The sequence below is a fragment of the Lissotriton vulgaris genome, chromosome 5 (genome assembly GCF_964263255.1).
Source record: "Lissotriton vulgaris chromosome 5, aLisVul1.2, whole genome shotgun sequence".
In the NCBI taxonomy this organism is placed as follows: domain Eukaryota; kingdom Metazoa; phylum Chordata; class Amphibia; order Caudata; family Salamandridae; genus Lissotriton; species Lissotriton vulgaris.
The window spans coordinates 1,796,814,679-1,796,836,597 of NC_141693.1; the positions used below are offsets into that span (position 1 = coordinate 1,796,814,679).

General features: G+C 47.7%; 1 protein-coding gene across 1 annotated transcript in view; it reads left to right on the plus strand.

The window, feature by feature from the left end:
- DNAJC7 (DnaJ heat shock protein family (Hsp40) member C7) overlaps positions 1-21,919 on the plus strand; it is a 649,293-nt gene that overhangs the window by 547,364 nt on the left and 80,010 nt on the right. Inside the window, exon 11 of the mRNA XM_086924152.1 lies at positions 15,048-15,194. Within this exon, the coding sequence (XP_086780278.1) occupies positions 15,048-15,194 (147 nt within the window). The remainder of the gene's footprint in view (positions 1-15,047; positions 15,195-21,919) is intronic.

Sequence of the window (21,919 nt, forward strand, 5' to 3'; positions counted from 1 at the left end):
TGTGCACCGCTTGGGCTGGCCGTTGCAAAGGCTGGGCGACTCTTGTCTCCAGCGATCTCTAGGTCCTCTCAATGGACTACTCTGGTCCCAGTGGGCTCCCCTGGTTTCTTAGGGCCTGCTCCGACTCACCTGCTCTTGGGGAGTCCCTTGGATCTTGCTGGTCCCAACTTTGTACCTTTTTCGCTTGCCACGTTGTTTGCAGTTGCCAAGGTTTGTTAGTGCACCCGATGTACACCGATTTCTCAACTCTAGACATCCAACAGTTCGTAATTCGCATCTGGTCGTCCACAATGTCGCCTGGTCCACACAGCTGCAGCTCCTAGATCACTGATAACTCTCCTGCATCTCCCGACCTATTTATTATCAGGCACAGCTACTGCCTGGAGCTCATGTCAACCCCACCAAACATCCCAGCTTGCAGAAGGCGGTTCAGACACTCCGGAACCATGGAGCCAGCACAACATCAGCACTAGGGCAAAGGTGTATGCTCCTTATACTTCCTCATTCCAAAGAATGGCATCTCTCTCAGAACAGTCTCCTTGACCTCCACCCTCTAAAACGAAAGATCATGTCAGAAACTTTCCACATGGTCTCCCTATAGGGTGTCATCTCCCTGCTTCAATGTGGCGTCTTCATTCCCGCTCTGCACTTTAAGGATGCCTATCTTAACATCCCAATTAATCCAGCTCAATGGTCCTACCTCCACTTCATGGTGCGTGGTCTACACTACCAGTTCAAGGTGCTGCCTGCCCTTCAGCCTCACCACAACTCCAAGGGTCTTCACCAACTGTTTAGCCAAGGTAGCCGCTCACCTCCGGGGGGGAGGAACTTGCGCCGTCCACTACTAGCTGATAAAGAGTAGAAGCAGACAAGAATGTCTAGCCCACACTTAGGCTTCAATCTCCCACCTTTTAGAGCGTAGGGTTCACAGTGAATTCCACAAATGTCTCACTGTGAACCACACTGTGTCCAACGCTTCCTACGGTCAGTCTTCAACTCAGTCATGGGCAGAACTTTCCCCAACCCTGAGAGGTTGCAAGCATTCCAACAGCATCTACCTCTTTTTAAGCTGCTCCATCCACCCTCAGTTCACACAGTTGTGCACTGGCCAGGAATTATGGCTTCCTGCATTACCGTAGTGCCCCACGCCAAATTTCAGATGTGCCTGCTTCAGGAGTGCCTCTCAAGCCAGTGGTCACAAGCAGAGAATCAGTTGGAGGATGTAGTGATGGTAAAGACCAGCACCCATCACTCTGAAAAATCAACAATCTTTTGCAGGGCAGGCTCTTCGCTGACCCAGTTCCGCAGGTAGCCATCACCATGGATGCCTCTCTAATTGGCTGGTGAGTACACCTCAACAACGTGAAAGTTCAAGGTCTACGGCCACTTCCTCAACTGGGTCTCCACATAAACCACTTGGAACTGTTATCCATTCATCTAGTTCTCAAATCCTTTCATCAACGGATTGAAGGCAAGGTAGTCCTTGGGTGCACAAACATGTCTGCCATGTTCTGTCTTCAGAAATGAGGCACACACTCCACTGAGCTGTCTGCCTTGGTGCAGAAAATCTGGTGCAGGGCCATCCATCACCTAGTTCATATACTTTGTATCTTCCAGTAGTGGACACCTTTGCAGACCTGTTCAGCAGAGCACAGTAACAAGTCCACAAATGACAACTCCACTCACAAGTCCAACTTTATTACTTCCAGAGATGGGGCACCCCAGACATTGACCTTTTCGCCACATGCGAAAACTCAAAATACCTAAACTTCCCAGTCTCATACCCAGCTCTCCCTCGTGCTGCCAGCCTACGGCTGCTTTGCTCTCCCGTCCTCGCCATACCTTCTGGGCTCATGTTGCCCTCTCTGCTGACCCCCTGTTACTTGTTTTCGCTTCTCCTCTTGATTGTGCTTTTCTCTTTAGTGCTTTCCTCTTTTATTTGTGCTTTTCTCCTTTGTGCCTTTTCTCAGATTGTGTTCTTCTCTTTGTGCTTTTCCCTATTAATGCTTTCCTTTTTAATTTTTGCTTTTCTAATTTTTTCTTTTCTCTCGTACTGTCCTTTTCTCATAACTGAGTTATGGGACCTCATCACCAGCCTCATAGCCAACATTGTGTTCCTCACCAAGACCTGGCTTAAACCTGCCTCCGTTGTTGACATTGCCACAGCCATTCCAGCCGGATATAAAATTATATGCCAGAAACAACCTGGCAAATCGGGAGGAGGAATAACTATTGTCCACAAAGAGACCATGTAGTGTACCAATACCCCCATGGAACACACCGCTTCAAGCTCCACACAGAAGACAATATAGCACCCTCACATACCAACACCTGGGGCTGCACTCCAGCTTCAGCAAACCCATGGCAGACTTCATTGCACCCCTCATCCTGGACTCGGAGGACTACATCTTCCTTGGCCTGACCCAAATCGTCCTCGACCCCACGCACACCGCAGGGCACATGCTGGACCCCATTTTCACCGCACCAGCGTCCAATACAGCCATGTCACAGAACTCACCGACCACTCAATCGCCCCCTTCAGCATCTCCAGCCCTCACACCGCCACCCCCAGGATAGCCAGTGTCCCCCACTGACATTGAATACATTTTCAGAGACCTGCCGGATGCACTTCGTCAACACATCCATCCCAGCCGCTGCCCCCAAACTGGAACAGGGAATTAAGAAGTCAACACTTGAATCATCAACTTGCCCAACAGCATCGCCCCCATCAAGAGCAACAATCACAGAAGATCGGCCAGCTGGTACACACAAGAACTCAGAGCAGTTAAACATGACAGCAAAGAGCTGGAGAGGAGATGCCACGCCAGCAAGGACACACCTGACAGGACAGTTTACAAAACCCATTTAAAGCTCTACTTCAGCCTGCTGATGGCAACAAAGAAGACAGCCTTAGCCAAACACATCGAAACCAGCACGAACAACAGCAAGGAACTTATCAATTTCATTAAGGAGTTGTCCAACCCGGAAGCCAGTGAAACAACATCACAGCCTTACAAGAGCTATGTGACAACCTCGCTGACTTCTTCCATGACAAAGTTGCAACCATATACAGAAACTTTGAACACCAACCCACATCCACGTACTTCTTCAACCGATACGCCTTCACCACAACTAACACAAATCACAGACTGACCACCTGGAACCAGGTCTCCACCCAGGACACCACCTCCATTATGAAATCCATACACTCTGGAGCTCCCACTGACCCATGCCCATACCACATCTTCAGTATTGGACACCAAAGGATCAGGCAAACTCTTCACCCTGCGCAATGCCTCCATCATCATTGAAACATTTCCGGATGCCTGGAAACACCCGGAAGTCAGACGATTACTCAAAAAACCCTCCGTCAATCCCAGCGAACTCTAGAACAACTAGTCACTCTTTGCTCCCATTCCTAGCCAAGGTACTGGAAAAGACAATCAACAAGCAACAGATGACACACCTGGAGCAGAGCCAGCTACTCAGTGTAGGAACGTGACTTTCTGTTGCAGTAACCCCCCACTTTTTGTCAGATTTCTTATGCAGGGTCTGTGTTCTTTCCCAAAAATGTACAATTGTACCCCCAATTTGCACCCCTCTGGCCATTTGTTAGTCTCTTGTAAATAGTACAATGGCTACCAAGGTCACTGTACCAGGGAAGGCCTCTAAGGGCTGCAGCACATATTGTGCAACCCTTCAAGGTACTGTACCTTAAACACTCACACTCTCACTCTCTGTCTCTGTCTCTGTCTGTCTCTCTCTCTCTCTCTCTCTCTCTCTCTCTCTCTCTCTCTCTCTCTCTCTGCCCGTCTCTGCCTGTCTCTCTCTGTCTCTCTCTCTCTGCCTCTCTCTCTCTCTGCCTCTCTCTCTCTCTGCCTCTCTCTCTCTGCCTCTGCAGAAAGCGTGTTTTGGTGCATAGAAAGGCGAGGAGTCTACATGGCACACATACCTGCGTGCCATGCCCTCTGACTATGGTATAGATACGTCACCCCTCTACTGGGTGCACTAGACCACTGGTGAGGGTACAGTTGCATGAGCACTGTACCCTTACAGTGTGTAAGTCCATTCTTGGAAATTGTATGTGCAGTAAAGCCATAATAAGTATATTGTCTGGGAGTTTGTCAGAACGAGCTCTACAGCACCATGATGGCTTTACTTAATTCTGGGAAGTTTGGTAGAAAACGTCTCTGCATAATAGACACACACTGATGCCAGTATTAGATTTATTAAACAGGCAGGGCAGGGGTCAAGAGGAGATCCTGACTTCAGGTTGTCTAGATGTAGATTAAATTGTTCTGAGGTAAGCAGGGGGAAGTTAGTAAGATAACCACCCTGTGGAGTAACGGAGGTTGCAGCTGGTGAAAGTCTCCAGATCAGAGGGGGGCCCTAGGTCATGATTGAGAGCTTCTAGGCTCGAGTAAATGTCTGTGATTTTCTCATGGAAATAATACACACAGTGTGAAGGAGAAACAAAAATTGCATTTATATACCGATTTTCTGTGCAGTTTTGGATAATAGTTACAACTATTTGGTGTGCGTGTATTTTGGTTAAACTATATCAACACTAATAACCTACTTGACCCCTCTCAGAACGTTTTCCGTCCACGACACCGTAAGGAATCTGCCCTTCTGCCGGTCACGGAACACTTGCAGCTCTCATTGGATTTGGGAGGAACCTCTGCCTTGATCCTATCGGACTTAAACGCTGCATTTAATATAGCGTCCCACCAGATTCTTTTGCAGAGCTTGGAGGATATTGGCATCTGTGGCCCGGCCTTTGAGTGGCTCGCTTCATTTCTCTCAGAGCGATCTTTTCAAGTGATTGCCCTCCCTTCTGCTCGCATTTATTTTATTTATTTTATTTTTATTTTAAGAGTTTTATATAGCGCTGGCTAGACCCGGAGGTATCAGAGCGCTTTACGTGAGGTTCCACAAAATTACAAGATTACATCAGTTCCAATTTACATCAGTTGGTAGTCAAACAATTCCAAGAGCATAGAAAACAAGATAAGTGAAGTGTAGAGGGGAAGGGGTAAGGGCAAAGTGGTGGGAGGACATATGGCAGAAAGACGAAGGAAAGTCTGCCCAAAGTCCGGCTGGGTAGGTGACGGTCCCTGGGGAAGTCCCAAAACCCATCTCCTCTATAGCTATCAGGTAGCTCCAGCGGGCTTTGGCCAAATAGCTAGGTCTCAATGGGAAACATTTAAGGAACATGGATGGCAAAATAAATGGAGTGTAGAGGGGAGGGGACAGGGAAGGTGAGAAAGGGAGGATAGGGGAAGAGACAACAAGGAGAGACGAAATGAAATCTGTCTAAAGGCCGACTGGGTAGGTGACGACCAAGGAGGGAGTCCACGACCCATCTCCGCTATAGCTAAACCAGGTAGCTCCATCGGGCATCAGACAAAATAGTTCAATCTCAATACACTTAGAGAGGAGAGAAGGAGAGACTTAAATAGAGGAAGGATGCGGGAAGAGAGGACAGGAGAAATGAAAGGAAGTCTGGCTAAAGACCGACTGGTTAGGTGACGTCCAAGGAGGGAACCCCAGACCTGTCTCCTCTATAGCTAAACCAGGGAGCGCCATCGGGCATCAGACAAAATAGCTAGATATCAAATGACGAGGGGAAATTCACAGGTAAACAGGGAGGGGACTAGGGCCAGGACAGGTGAGGGCAGAGGTCAGTAGCAGGAAAGTGGAGAGTAGAGCAGGGAGGTGTAGGGGTAGGTAGTTCGGTAAAAGTTTGCATGGATCTGCTTCTAGTCATTCAAAAAGCAGGTCCGTTCCTTCTCAGGCGCCATCTTGAGATTAAAACGCTGGGTGCGATTTTCGCCAGAAACCTTGTGTTCCTACGACCGGTTGGAAAGGCGGCCACAGCGTCAGACACTCCCGACCATCTGATGTCCGGAGATGGTTGAAACAGTTGTTTAGGGGGGAATTAAGCGCCTCACTTAGTTGATGAAAGCGTGTGTGCCAAGGGGTCCCGCAGAGCTCTGCTCTGAGCCCAACCCTATGTAACATCTATATTCGACCCTTGGCAGCAGTGGCTAAAGAGAGGGTCTTGACGGTGGTTTCGTACGCAGATGACACACAGCTAGTGATTGCTCTATCCAATAACCCTGCCCAGGATGCCCCTAAATTCAAAGATGATTTAACAGCAGTTGCAGACTGGATAACATCGAACTGCCTCCAACTAAACGTCACCAAATTTAAAATATTGCTAGTGGGCAAAAGCACTAATTTGTGGAGCGAGCAATGGTGGCCTTCTACCCTAGGCCCCCCGCCACACCCAAACAGCCAGTAAAAATCCTGGGCGTTTGGATGGATACGGCACTTACCTTCCAGCCACAAACAAAGGCGGTGGCTGGAGTCTGTTTTGGGCTGCTCTGCGTTCTCAAACCTATGTTGGGTTTCTTTGATGCTAATACTCGACAGGTTATTATCCAGTCCACTATGCTATCTAGTGTCACAGCAAACAAATGATGGATGGAATGCTGACAATGCAAACATTCGCTCCCAATCAAAAGATCTGGGTTCAATCCATCGTTCTTTTCCCACTACGCCACCCAAGTTTGGACCCAGCCATATGCAAATCAGTCTTGACCCTGTGCCCCATGGGAACAGTCCAGACCAAACTCAGGCCAGGTCCTCCCTGGACCAGAAACAAGCCTCCTGGGACCGGGTTCAGGGTATGTCACCCTTCTTCAGCCAGGCTGGCTTGAATCCAGTGGCACAGTGAGCAAGGGACCCACGTCTGGGCATACCCATCCCACTTAGGGCGAAAAGTGATACAGCAAACAAATGTATGACATTGTTCTGCATTCTGTCCATCAATTGTTCTTTTTGCAGTTGTCACCCCGAGTGGGACGGGTATGCCCAGACGTGGGTCCCATGCTCTCCATGCCACTTGAGTCGAGCTATCCTGGCTGATGAGGGGTGAAAGTCCAAAACCGGTCCTAGGATGCTTGTTTCCAGTCCAGGGAGGACCTGACCTGGCAGTTCAGGGTCGACTGTTCCTATTGGGCGCAGGGTCAAGACTGATTTGGATATGGCTGGGTCCAAACTGGAATGGCATGGTTAGCAAAAAAACGATGGATTTAGGCCCAGATCTCTCTACTGGGGTGAATGTATGACATTGTTCTGCATTCTGTCCATCAATTGTTCTTTTTGTCTGGTTGGCTGCCTGTAAAAAACATTTCTGTTGTGACCACCATTACAAGACGCTAAACTCTGTCCTTTCCTAGGCCCATTTATGGGCCACCAAAGGGAACGCCCACACCATTTTTAGGTTTCGCCTAAGTGAAAGCTGCGCACTGCGCAGCTTTTCGCGCAGGCGAAAACCTAATGAGAATACTATGTGGCTTGGGAATCCGCCCTCTGTTCCATTGGCTAGCTCCATAAATGGAGGCTAGCCATTGGAACAGAGAACTGTCCGTCATGGCCGGACCAGATTCGTGGGCGTTCCCGCGATTTCTTCCCTCTCCACCCTTTTCTGATCGTCATCGCGGCGGTGGACGTGTTTATTTATTTTTTTTTTTCAAGGTTTGTTTTGTTCATTCCGCCAGGCCGACCGCCGCCGGAGATAGACCAGTTCGTCTTTGCGTGTTTCGTTGTGTCTCCGACTGCATTCTGGTCAGGCTTGGTTTGTCCGCAGCGCTGATCTCTCGCTGCCTGCTGCGGGTGAAACGTATAGGCATGTATAGTGGAAGAGGCTTGAACAATCATGGGTGGGAGCTCGGCTTCGGCGGCTCATCCCACCCGAACAGTGCCAGCCCCAGTCCCCCCCCCATACCATACCTGCCTCCAGTCCCTGGCTGCTCGCTGTTCCTCCCGCACACGTCACTGGGCCGCGCCGGCATGCGGCGGTTGCCGGGCGACTGACGTGCATTGCGCGCGCCGTGCCCTGGTTGTATGCAAGCGAGTGTGTGCATCTGCTGCTCCCGCCGCTTGCACCATGCCTAGCACCGTACCCCCAGGCACCACCGGGGAGCCCCGCAGGGAGCAGCAGAGGCGGCTCCCCGGGCCCGCGGGAGCTCCATGTAGCGCCACCGCCTGCATCCACCTTCTTGGGCTGCTAGGTGGCGCTGAGAGGTGAGTGCGGGGACATTTAGTGTCAGAGCATAACTTGTATTAAACTCTCTGGGGAGCACCTTCCACACCCCTTGAAAACGCAGTTGCCAGCAACCTCAGCTGGGCATCCCTGCTGGTGGGCATCTCCTCTACCATGTGCCCGCCAGCTCCCCGGCGTGCCCTCTACCCACATCCCATGCCTCTCACTCTTAGTGCTCAGTGAAGGATGCAGTCACCCCTCGGTGGTGTGTGTGTGGCGCTCCAGACCACAGCAGCCTCCGGGAGTTGTGATAGCGACCCTGGGAGCACTTCTAGGCTGCCAACCTGCACGCATCGGGTGCCCTGCAACGGCTCTTTGTACGGTATGCGCCGCCACATGCAGCCCGTGTCCTGCTTTAACCTTGTCTGTCACACGGATGCTGATGCTGTCGCCCTGTCTCGTTATGGCGCCCCACAGCTCAATGCTATTGCGCACCTATCAGAAACATGTCACTTTAGCGTTCGCTTGAATCCCAGCGTCTGAGCATTGTGAGCCTTTGCAGCCTGGGACTGGACCCTAGCTGCCTGAAGCGACAGCACGAGAATATCCGCTGCTTACCTAGCATCCTCCAGCACGCCCCTACAGCTTACTGCCTTTTCCAGGACATGTGAATGCATCCAATCACAGTGAAAGCTGTAACTCCCTGATCTCTCAAAATGTATTTCTATTTTATTTATTGTTTTATTTTAAAATTTGTATATACTGCTAGCTTGGCCCGTAGGTATCGGAGCGCTTTACATACACACTGTAAAAAAAACAGACGGAAACAATACTGTACTGCGTTTATCTATTTGTTTTAGAGTACACGGTGTATGCACCCATCATTCGGATTGTCAGGTTTTTATGGATGAATTCCTGGCACTTCTCAAATAGACTGTAGCATCGTCATTGACGCAATGCCGGCGCTCCTAAGATAGGGCCGTGTCTGTTTTGTTCGGGTGTTGCCAGGATTTCTCAGCAGGAAGTTTAAGTGGAAGCGCAGATTCAATTCAACTGCAGTCCAATGCGAATGGTGAGATTGCCATATCTTGTTGATGGGGCTACAATACTTTTAATGGCAGAGTACCTATTCTTCACGGTAAGGCAGTGCTAGAACTGAAACAACCGCAGTACACCCAAGCAAGAATAGCATTGCTAATGGCAAAGCCAATACTTTTAAACGTGTTGTACAAGTACAGGTATATTAATCGGGCGAGTAGCAATATTTCTCTCTCCATTGCTGTGCATCCGTTAATGCAAGACTGAACGTTAACTAGACCTGTATTACTGTTAATAGAAACGCACTGGCTATTTGCTGCTAGACTCTAATACTTTTAGTGGGACCGTTTCAGTAATCCCCAGTAGAACTATAGTTATTTTTATGGGAGAAAGCCAGCTTTTATCGGAGGGACTGTAATACCTGTCAAACGCTAGTTTTTGCTCTTCTCAAATCTACTGCAATGCTTGTATTGAGCGTTAACATTTCTCCACAAGAATACAACTTTAAATTGCGTAGTACAAACACTGGCAAGCGTTTCTGAAGTAAATTTAAAGGAGCACTACCAGCACTCACTGACAAGACTGGAAACGTTTAAGGCTGCCAGTACCCATACATCCCAGCCCAATTGCGATACTTTTAATTGATAGTATGAACTCTTGTTAATGGGACTGTACCACCCTGCCGGTTGGGGAGTGGACAATATAAGCACTAATCTACGGAGAGGTATTACTTTCAACATGATGGTATAACACTTCTCTCCCTCACTGGGGCGTATTCAGTTGAACTACGCTGGCATTACTTACAAGGGCAGCAGTACTTTTAATTGATGGTGCCAGCACTTACCAGCTGTAACGCTGGATGTCATCTTTTCAGTAGGAGTACCAACACTTGCCATTAGGACTATAATACTTTTAATGGATCACTGACATAACCTTTCGCTAGGACTATTACATTATCAGTTAGTCAGTACCATCATTTCTCAATAGCTCTGTTGTAATCTTAATGAGGCTTCACCAGTGCTTCTCAGCACAACTGTTATTCTTTTAACCGGGCAGTATCAGCAAAACCGCAAAACATTTCTATTTGGGAAGTAGTAACAATTCCTCAGTAGGATTCTTATAATTCTATGAGATCGCAGCAGCACTTCGCTGTCAGAAGCGCTCTGATACCTCCGGGTCTAGCCAGCGCTATATGAAACTTTTCAAATAAAAAAATAGCTTTAATGGGACAGCATCTTCTCATATCAGCAGGAATACATGTAATGGGACTGTACAAGCACTTTTCAAGAGGATATCAATACTGTTAATGTGCCAGTACTAGCACTTTCCAGAGGAGTTTGATACTGTTAAAGAGGTCAGCACTTCTCAGCAAGAATCCAATTCATCTCATCAAACCGTGTCAACTTCTCTCAGCAGGACTGTAATACTTCTTATGGGACTGTACCAGCATTTTTCGGCAGGACACTAATACGTTTTATGGGTTAGTACTACCACTGCCTAGGTAATTATTTACTATGCAAAAACAATGCTTGAACTCAGAGCTTCATGGTGCAAAACTCAGTAACAAATAAGACATGCACATACTTTACAGATAAAATACGGAAGACAAAAACAAATCCCATAAAGCAATATAAAAATTACAACAGAAAAGGGAAAATGTAAAAACTATTTAAAAGGAAAAAACAAAAAATCGACTGCAGTCAAATTAGAACCAAACACCACTCTACAAGAATACAGAGATAATAAATACTCTTCACAAAATAGTAATAACAACACCTAGTAGCAGAAATGCAATACGTTTGCCGGAGCAATTGGAGAATTTCAAAGCATAAGTGTAATGAGTAGGTCGTGAGCTTCTTTTAGCTCTCCAGCTACCTGTCAGTAGCTCTCCTGTGTGCATCCCAACCTTCTAAATTGTAATTTTTGCTTGGTGAAATTAACTTACTTATGACGAAATGTGGGGAGAAAAATGGAAGAATTTCCAAAATGTTTTTAACGGTGATCTTTGAGTGATAAATCATGTGGGGAAACTTGTTACTAATATTATTACTTCTGTGCCAGGTGCGCTGCTGCTGTGGCTGACGTATTGCCTATGTATAGGCATTCCAAATTGACAAAGCCTTTTTCACATTACTGCTCCCCGATCTGTGCGCACTGCGGGCATGAGTAGCATGGGGCGCTGGGGCCCATCCTCCTAGCATCCTCTAACCACATCCCTTGCTTTCCCGACAGTCCTCCTGGTCCAGCTCCGCCAGCCGGACGACGTCATGAAAACCACGCCGGTGGCGGCTTCTGCGGGTAATTCCTCTTGGAGCCTCTCCCAGGGAGGCCGGCTCGCTCTTATTATTGCCTTCGCCTCTTTCAATTGCTGTGTGCGCTCTTCTCCCATTTTGAGCCCTGAAGCAGAGGGCGATCGACCCTGATGAGCCAGTAAACTAAATTGAAGCCGGAGGCGTATTGCGACGGCAAGATGGCGGCTGCCGTACTTGTGCTGTGTGGCCGGAGCTGCTAGGAACCTGTGTTGCAAGTGCGGGCTGCGAAATTCCCCACATCCTGTGCCAGGTGTGATTGATGCTGAAATGGCAGGGGTGCCTGGCGAGAACATTGTAGTGGCAGCAAGTATGCGTGAAGATTGCAGGAGTACAGTATGCGCGCTGGACCTGTTAGCTGAAGGCAAGAGGGAGTTGAGGTCAAGCTGCCAGGCCTGGATCGGGGGTACGAGATTGCGTGAAGATACAAGCTGAGGTGAGCAGTAACCCCCCCCCCATGCCCCACCTCCCATGGCCCCCCCATGTCTCCCCCCCTGTCGGAGCTATGATCGAGAGCTTGCGGGCGTGCGGTCTAAGTGTGGAGTGGGCTAAGGACCTGCTTCTGGAGGCCACACAAGCGCCTCGTTGTGCAGTGAATAAATAGCATATAAAGAGCCCGGGCCTACGTGAGGTGCACTGGTCCTGCCAGCAGGGGGAGTCTGGAGCTGGTGACTGCGGCGGCTGCAGTGAAGGCGGGCCCCTGTGTACCCAGCGCCGGAGGTGGTGAGTGCGGCGCGGCCTAGCACAGGTTAATGGTGGCAGAGGCGGATGCAGGCCGGGTACGGGCGGCGTCCCGTGAGCTGCAGAAAGGTGCTGGGGTCGTGGGTGGCGCCAGAATTCACTGCGTGCGGCAGCACCTATATAAGCATTGAAAACAGACACGCTTTGCGCCCTTAGTTTTAACCCCTTACTCCCTCCACACACTCACCTTTGCTGGCTCTTGGAATTATGCTCTGGGGCTCTGTGTTTGTGGGTGTCTGGCTCTGTGTGGGTGTCTGGCTCTGTGTGGGTGTCTGGCTCTGTGTGGGTGTCTGGCTCTGTGTGGGTGTCTAGCTCTGTGTGGGTGTCTGGCTCTGTGTGGATGTCTGGCTCTGTGTGGGTGTCTGGCTCTGTGTGGGTGTCTGGCTCTGTGTGGGTGTCTGGCTCTGTGTGGGTGTCTGGCTCTGTGTGGGTGTCTGGCTCTGTGTGGGTGTCTGGCTCTGTGTGGATGTCTGGCTCTGTGTGGATGTCTGGCTCTGTGTGGATGTCTGGCTCTGTGTGGGCGTCTGGCTCTGTGTGGGCGTCTGGCTCTGTGTGGGCGTCTGGCTCTGTGTGGGCGTCTGTGTGTGTCTGTGTATTTGTGTGTGGGGCTCTGTGTGTGAGCAATGCCAATAGCTCTAACTTTTCCAAAGGCGAAACCATTGCATTGTAAATGCTTGTTTTTATTTATTGCTGCTGATCGGTCTGGTCTGAAGGACTGTGAGTCCAGCTCCCATACATCTGTAATTCCCATAGGTTCACGAACTTGGCTTTATAGTTCGTGAACCCCCAAAAAAACCATAAACAAAAGGACAGCTGCCCGAATCTGGACCCACAGGGGAGTGTGCAAGGCCTGATCAAAGACCAGGTCCTGCTGCCGACTAGTGTGCCCATTTGGAGTTGATTGCCTTCAGATACTTTCAGAAAAGACTACCGTAGGCCGTATGTAACGCAAATACTTTTATAGAAGTTGGATTTAATATATAATCCAACGGTTTCAATAACTTCTCACACCTCAACGTCTGTTTAATAAACTCCGAAATCAACTTAAAAAACAATGTGTAATCATCCTTTCAAAATAACATGAAAAAAAGAAATCTGAAATTGCCTTTTTATTTTTAGTTACAGAAACCATAATTATCGCCCCACCATGAAAACCGCATACCAATAAATGACACGATGATGTGTTCCCAAATGTCAATGGTAAGGTGATATGTAATATCACCAATTGTGCAATTAATGTAATTTGTGATGCTATCTTTGAGCTAATAACAAAGGAATTTGTTGGGCAATTGAATGGTTTTTGGGGCCGGGACACAGGTTTGGGTAACACACTTCTGTCCAATTCCAGGTTTTATTTTGCAACTATCACTGGAATTTAACAGTGATTTTTTAAAGTTTTTTCAGTGAATATTTATACAGCAAATATGCATATCCCGATGGTGTAATATGCAATTTATTGCCATTGATAAGTTTGGGGAGAGGTAGTGATTCACGAGAGCCGAAGCCTCGAGTGGGGCATACTTGTCTCTCTCAACCAACACTCTGCATGTATTGTGTATACCATGCTGGTTTTATGTAATGTAAATGTAAATGTGTTGTATTTGTATAGCGCGAACAGTAACCCGTAAGCATCCCGGCGCTTGTACTCCTACCACAAGGGAACCCCTCCTGGCTTTTCCTTGTGAGGTGTCCACTCCTGGGCATCCCATGGTGAAACCAGGCATCCCTTGTGTATCGGGGGCCGTTGTGGAGACTAAGCAAGCTATTGCCCAGAGTTGCAGCGTGGGGCCCATGCTTAGATTCGGCACTGAGGCGAGAATATCCGGTCAGAGGAATTTAAGCCCGATCCCGCCGAGGCGGGAATCGAACCATGGTCCCTGGCCAGCGCTCTGCATCAAGGTCTGCCGCTCTAACCATTGAGCCACACTTCTCCACTCCACTGTGCATTAATTATAAACAAAGCTGTTTAACCATAGCGAGAACACAGGGGTTGAATCTGTGCAGTGAGGTAAGGTGACCATAACTCAGCCTTGTGAGTGCAGTTGACTATGGCCGCAGCTATTTTCTTCTGTAAAGTGATTCTAGAATTTGTTATGTAAAATGTAAATCCGTGTTTTCTGAAATCAGTTAATCTCTTCTGCGGGAATAACACATTATTAAATGTTTCATGTTGTGTTCATTAATACATTTGGCAGTCGAAACGTAATGGGGATGGTGTGAGGCTCTTGTCGTATCTCAAAACGCATATTAAAATGTTCTCCAGAGTGCTGACCCGCTTTCAGACTCCTGTCTTACCTTGCCAGCAGTTTAGCAGGACAAAAGGATTGCTGTTTGGGGTGGGCTGTTTTCCATACCACATTTTTTGTAAAAAAAAAACTGCCTCACATTTAAGCGTAACAAGATACCCGATTTTCTCCGGATTTATTTCCTGTTGTAGGTGTTTGTAGTGTTCATTCATTCACTGCGTTTGCGCACTTGTTCAACTTCCTTGGCCATTTGGGGACTGAATAGTGCAGCACACTAACTAAATAAACCTCTTTTGAATTGCACGGGTTTGCTAATTAAAGTTATCACTAACTGGATCCAAGTTGACCATTTGCAAGAAATACTTATTGTCTGTGGAATTTGAAGTAATAAATAGCTTTTGTTTATTTCTTGCCTTAAAGAAAAGAGTTCAGCATTGTGCAGCTTGTAGTTGACCACTTTTATGTGGTTGTGTTTGGTTCCATGGTGGTGTTTGTGCGGGTGGGGGAGAGACAGCGAGTGTGGGCAATAAATAGAATACTGTGTAGTTAACAGGCATCAGTATTCATCAGCGAGAACCTTGCAACAAAAGATTATTTCTTTATAATTCTGGTTAAACAAAGAGAGCTTATCTTGTATGTGTGATCCATTCTGTCTGCCAGAACACAAGCAGCTTCTTAAGAATGCACAGCTGGAACTGAAGAAAAGCAAAAGGAAAGACTACTACAGAATCCTTGGTGTTGACAAAAATGCCTCGGAAGACGACATTAAGAAGGCCTACAGAAAACGGGCATTGATGCATCATCCAGGTAAAAAGAGCATTCGACTGATCTAATGCATAAGGGTTTGTGAGCACTTTTCCAGAGTAGTGAATCCATTAGGCCAGACATACATGCTTTATTAAGGTGCAGAAATGTTACGGTAAAACATATTACTCGTGCACATTACTAGTTCCTGCTGAACACATTTAATGAACAAAGCTGTCATTAGTCATTGTTACTGAGTTTCTATTGCTTACACGTGACTAGCATTTGCAAGGCATTAACTAAGTCCTCTCCTCATGGTCTTGAGAGAGTTTCTTCACTGATGTTAACTATCTGATCTGCGATTATGGGTAATTATGCAGCTTGAGTGACTCGGCAGCTTTTAACTCCCACCAAAAGGTGTGCAAGAAGGCTTTTTTGTACCCTTCTCACGGAACTGACCGCACACACCCCCAAATATATCTTTGTCAGCTGTGTGTCCCAGCTTAATATTTGCTCTCAACTTTTAAATCAGTTAATGCCAGTTTTCTAAGGAAGGGGGTTAAAACAGTCTCCGTATTTCTTACAGGGTACTAATCGTGGTGTATATACATTAACGGAAAATGTAATTAAGCGACTTTGCAAATGAGCTGTGTTTACATGCAGCAAGTTGACAGATGTAGTATATCATTGTACCCTTTCGAACCAAAAGTTCACATTTTGTGTACCTTTAATCCTGCATTAAATATTGACTGGATTACCTGGGAAATGAGCATGTAAACTAGTGTTTTAAAAAAAAAGTGCCACATCAGAAATGTATGTATTCATCCAGTGCCTAATGAATAATTCCGTTATTTTTCATTTACAGTTACAAGATACATGGCCTGAATTCGCTCATCTAATTAATACACCATAGACTAGACAGTCTACTTTTGGGCGCTAGAAACTTTCTTGCTGAGAAATTGGGAAAAGATGCAACTCTGTTGCCTCTGTAGTTAGCTAATAAATTCCTAATTATGAGCTTCATATACACATCTATGACCTCATCCTTTCTACTGCTATCTGACCACACTTGAGTTCTGGCAGTTGCTTGAATAATTTTTCCCCAGTTACCAGTTTATTGTGGCTCCATGGCAAATATTATTTTCTCTGCGGTGTACCCATGATGCTTAACCTGGAAATGATTTATATTTTCAGACTTGCAGGATCCTATTTTTATCTGATTGAACGAATAAACGTTTCCAGGTTATCCCTGGTATAATTCAGAAAATGTCTAAAAACTCAACTTTTGACAATTGTCCTACTATCTTATATTGTTTCACTTGCCACTCCCTTTTCATCCCCTGGTGTTGCTTTGTTTCTTTATATGTGCACACATATATAGTCCTGAGTTACCTTTGTTAACATACCTGTATGTCTTTAGCCATGTGTGCTAGATACATATCTTTTTGCTATATACAGCACTTGGGTCACATGGGACGAGATTTGCCTTTGCAAATACCACCAACAAAATAAACATTGAAAATGCCCGTTGTGAACTGTATGATTCCTCAAGTATTTAAACATTCTCCAAGTTCTTCCAGGATCTATGGTTTCAGGTAGAACATAGCATAGTAACATCACTTCCAAGACCCAGAATGTATTTCTCAGTGGCAAAGTTTCACAAACAGATAAACAGATTTCTAGGAGAGTCTTCTGTTGACTAGAAGTGTGATTCTTCATTTGAATGGTCATCAAACAGCCAGACTGATGTTGGGCACCCTGAGGTCTTTGCCGTTCTGCATTTTCCTAGTGACATAAGCAACCAGGCACTTGAAGAGGTTCACTTTTAGAAGGGAACTCATGCTGACTTCTTTGCAACTCCAAGAAATGAAAAGGGTAGTAGCTGATGTTCTGGTCAATGGAATTTTTCTACATTATAAACAGCTCTTATATCTACGATGGACGCCAACATTCATCATAAAGTGTTTTTGTCACAGAGCTTGACTTGTGGCTCATGTTGGATTGCAGTGTGGTAACGTAAACATCTTCCGCACTATATGGAGGTGAAGAACATTTTAGGTCATTAAAGTGAAAGAAGGTGTGTTGGATCCTTCTCCCAAATCGTAGCAAAGACCTGGATCAACTTCCCCACGCAACTCTGGACCGTCACCTCACTTATGGTGTTCCAAATGGCCCGCACCACCTGGCTGTTCGGGTAAGCATCTGGAACCTGCAAGCCCCTATCTGGTGATTACACACACTTTATAAAATCTGATTGATTGTTTGAGTATACATTTGGACCCAGAACATAAGATGAACAGAGAGAACTCCTTTGCCCCTTAGCCGGTTCTGCAAGCTAGGCTACTCTGGCAGCTCCAATCCAAATGCCACACCACCAGGGGTGTGGGAGAGTAGGATCTGCTCTTATGGTTACCCCCACTTTTTGCTGATGTTTCACTGTTTTTCGACTTTAGTCCAGCTGGGGCCCTGCTATCCGGGACCCCAGCATAGCTGCTTCCTCTCTAAATTGATTGTAGGTACTTTAGGTACACTCCAGGTTGGTTACTGGGGTACCCTTATGAGTCCCTAGTATTTGGTACCTTAGGTACCAAGGGCATAGGGACTCCAGAGGCCTCCCAGGGGCTGAAGCATGTATTATGCCACCCTCTGGAAGCCTTACAAAATGACACCACAGGTCTGCTACTGCAGCCTGTGTAAGTTGGTGTCTGCACCCCTTATTAGATATAGGTTCCCTATATCTACCTTATATCACTACACATATGAACCTTTCAGTCAACCATATGCCAGGCCTTATCAATCCTGAAGGCAGGGTGCTGGGTTTTGTGTGAGAGGGTGCCCTTGCATGAGCAGGGCACCTCTGCAGCCTTCGGAACCTATTCTCTGGGGCTGTTCTGTGATGCAGTCAGACCATATACTCTTAAGTGCATTATAAACTCGTGGTAAATGCTAACTTTGGAATGGCTGCACGGAAACATATCGTATTTGGTGTCAAACACTTTGGAATCCTACCACCTCCCCCCCTCCCCCCCTCGCCAGTTCTGGCGGCGGGGGTAGAATTCCACCCTTCTAGAGGGAGAGACATGTCCACACCAGTATACCCGGTACCATTTTAAAAGAGCCTTGGCATCACAAAATGGATGCTGCAGCCACAGACACAAGTCTGGCCTCCTGCTGCTGGGCGGAACTCCGGCAGGGGAGGCCTGGGCAATAGGTTTCCTGTCACAGGGAGGTGTTACCACCTCCCAGACAGGCTTTAGTGTATTGGGGCTGGGTGGGTGCACTCCAAGAGTGCTTTGAAGTCTGCACTGGGGGCACATTTGGTGTTCCTGTGCATAGCCCAGTTCAAACCGGTTGCAGGGGCTACCAGCCCCCCCTCTTTCCAAACCCTCCCATAGGTGGGTCCCCAGAGTATGTCCAACCCCTTCCTTGGTTATAAGAGAGTAACCCCTGACTACAGGGCTTTAGATTACACACTGACGAAACTCTGAAACTGAGTCCTGGAACTTCGACGATCTGCACGACGCTGGATGACTTAAGAATCTCTTGAGTACCGTGGAACTGGAACCCCTAGACACCGTGCACATTTGCAAGTTCATATGCTTCTTGGCGATCCTTGAGGCTGTGCTTTGGGTTACTTGTAGCCCACACCCCGAGCAGCATTTCCACCGAAGATTGTTGGCCTACACTCCACGAGTGTTCCGTGAGCCGACTTCTTGTGATTTCTCTCGAGGTACATTCGCGATCCCTAGTCTGCTGACTGGTGGGTCCCTGAGAAGGCAACTCTGATTTTCCTTGGGCTTCCCTGGTTGCTCCAGACGTGCCTTGACTCTCCATCACTTGGTGAGTCCCCGGACATTGCTGGTCCGCACTGAAGCATTTCTACACTTTCTGCTGGGGTTGCTGTTGCCAAGGCTTGTTTGGTCCAATCCGGTCATCGACGCCGCAGCACTCGACATCCTCGGTAGAACAGCTCGTATCCAGCTCCTGGTCGTTGTCACCGCCTACTGGTCCTCGAGGCTGCAGAGCCAGTCTTCACCTCTTCACACCTGAATCACCCGACATCGGTGGGCATTTGTCTATTGTGCCCCTGGTCACTGGCAAGTGACCCAGACTCTGTCCCCTTTGCTTTCAGGTTCTTCTCATCTTCGATCCAGGCTTGGATCACACCGGACACTTTGCAGCAGATCTCCATTGAAATCAATGACTATTCAAGACACCTATGCACCCAGCTTCCCTTGGTGAGGTAACTAGAGTATTCCAGTGCTCCCGTGCGTGTTGGCCCTAGAACCCCTTAAGTCTGAAAGGGTTTGGTCAAAGTCCTCTCCTATGTGTCCTTAATCTTTAAATTTAAATTTCCAACCGCGACTTTCCCTATTGAAGTTAACGGCGATTCGCTGCTTTGTTCTCACAAGTCACGCGTCCCCTGTGTCACTACCTTGGGTGTTTCCTTGTGACCCCAGCACTTCTACAGGCTCTAGGCCTTGTGTCTAGTCAAGTCGTGGTTCTCATACCACTTTCTTAATATATGGTTTGGTCTGCCCCTAGGGCTCAACATATATTGTGCTAATTACTGATGTTCTACTGATGTTCTATTGAATGGAAATTGTGTACTTTGTTCTGTAATCTCATAAAGGGATTACTAGAGTGTTTAGAAATAAATACATATATATATATATATATATATATATATATATATATATATATATATATATATATACCTTTTGTGTTTCTCCTTTCATTTAGACATTCAAGAGGTTATAATCTGGTAAAACCAAGCTTCTTTACACTCCTTCAAGACTTAGCCTGAAGGCTGCTCTCCATAGCTACCACTTGGATAGCTTTCAATAAAGGTGGTCTTAAACCTATCATCAATAAGGGTCGTTTGGACTGGTGCAAGGTGCCCACTAGAATAGTGGACAGCATATGCCAGGCCAACTTCTCACAATGGGCTTCTGTCCAGGACTCTGTGGTGAAGTCTAACCTGACTCAAGCTCCGTCCACCATTCGCTGAGGTCTTGTGGTGCTGTTTCAAAGCCAATGCCTTATCCCCCTATGTAGCTATCTCTGGCATGGGCCTAGGAGTGAATAGGGTAAAGTATCTTCTGTGTAGCAAAAGAAAAGGTTTAGGCTAATTTTAACTGTGAACTGGAATTTGAGCACCTCTGCAGGGATCAAATGTTTGCTTGCTTGGCGGAGGTTTTCAGTTCACATTAAGGTGGCTTGCCTGGGAAGGATAAGGACTGGTTGGACTAAAGATGAATCCTCGGAGAATGATCACCTGCCCTCTTACAATACAAGTCATTCAGAAGGCTTCAGAGGCGTTGGATTTGACTTTGCCTTCTACAGACGTGAAGTTTGACACTCTGCAGAAACTGTGGATGATTGCAAAATTTCCATCAGAGCCGTTGCTTCTAATCAATGAGGCTCTCCTAGGCCCTAAAATGTTTACATGGATTAACCCTTTTTAAGCCATACACTCCACAGACCGGTTCGCCAGACACATCCATCCTTCCCGCCCCGGTCCGACGCGGTGGTTAGCACCTTTGTGCGGAGGGCGCGGAAGGTAAAGACAGCCACTTCCGGTGCGCGGGAGGCCGATCAGCGGTCTAGTGTTTTGCACACTGACGGGCTGCGGGATACTTAAGGCGGATGCCTTCCCGGGAGCGCAGCGGGCGCGACGAAGGCGCGCCGAAGTCGCGCTTAAGTCAAGCCCGTCTGCGCCCGTCCGCGATTGTACGCGGGCCAGGGCCAGACCCTATGTCCAACGGGCGGGGCACATACTGCGGAGCAGGCAGGAGCTGATGGCTCTCCGCAGCACCATTTCCAACTCATGTTCGCATAACATGCGAGTGGAGGACAACATGGTCTGTGAGCATTGCCACTTCTCCTATGACCCTGGCAGGGAGGTGGCTTCTAGAGACCACAACCTGGCCTGTGGCCTGCTCAATGTACGTTCCCTACGGAAACATAAACTAGATCTCTATGATCTACTCACTGAGAAACAGTGGGATCTTGTGTTTCTCACAGAGACGTGGTTAGATGAATGCTCCACCCCTGATGCCTTAGAGGCGCTACCAGAGGGCTACATAATGCTTAGGCAAGATAGACCTACTGGTAGAGGAGGGGGCATCGCTATGGTAGCCAAGCAAAATCTACGATGCCAGTTAGACTACTCCCCCATCCTGGACAGTGAGGCAGGGAGATTCACCATCAAAGTTAAGGAGGGATGCACGCTGAAGGGTCTTCCGATCTATAGACCCCCAGGCCCTATGGCCAGGTTTGGGGAGAGTCTGGTAGAAGGCATTATGGAGGCTGCGCTGCGCAGAGACAAGTTCCTGGTACTAGGGGATCTTAATCTACATCTGAATGACCCCACGGACAACGCTGCCAGGGACTTCTGCCAGACGCTGGGAGCCCTCCAGCTGAACCAGATAGTAGGTGGTCCCACTCATCAGCTGGGCCACTTGCTAGATCCCATATTTGACAACTGGGGGGGAAGTAGAAGCCATGACTCCCATTCCTATTCCCTGGTCGGATCATCATCTGGTACCATTCTTCATACGCATCCTAGGGGCAAGATTGCCGGAGCCTGCACCATTGTACCACCCTAGGCGGAGATGGGCCACCTTCTCCCAGGCTAAATTCTGTGCGGCATTTACCAGAGGGGGGGAGCCCTGGGGGGGATGATGCGGATACTGCAAACACCAACCTCTGTAAACGCATCACCGAGGCGCTCGATTGCACGGCCCCACTCTCCCATGCTAAATCGGGTGGCCGCACACAAAAAA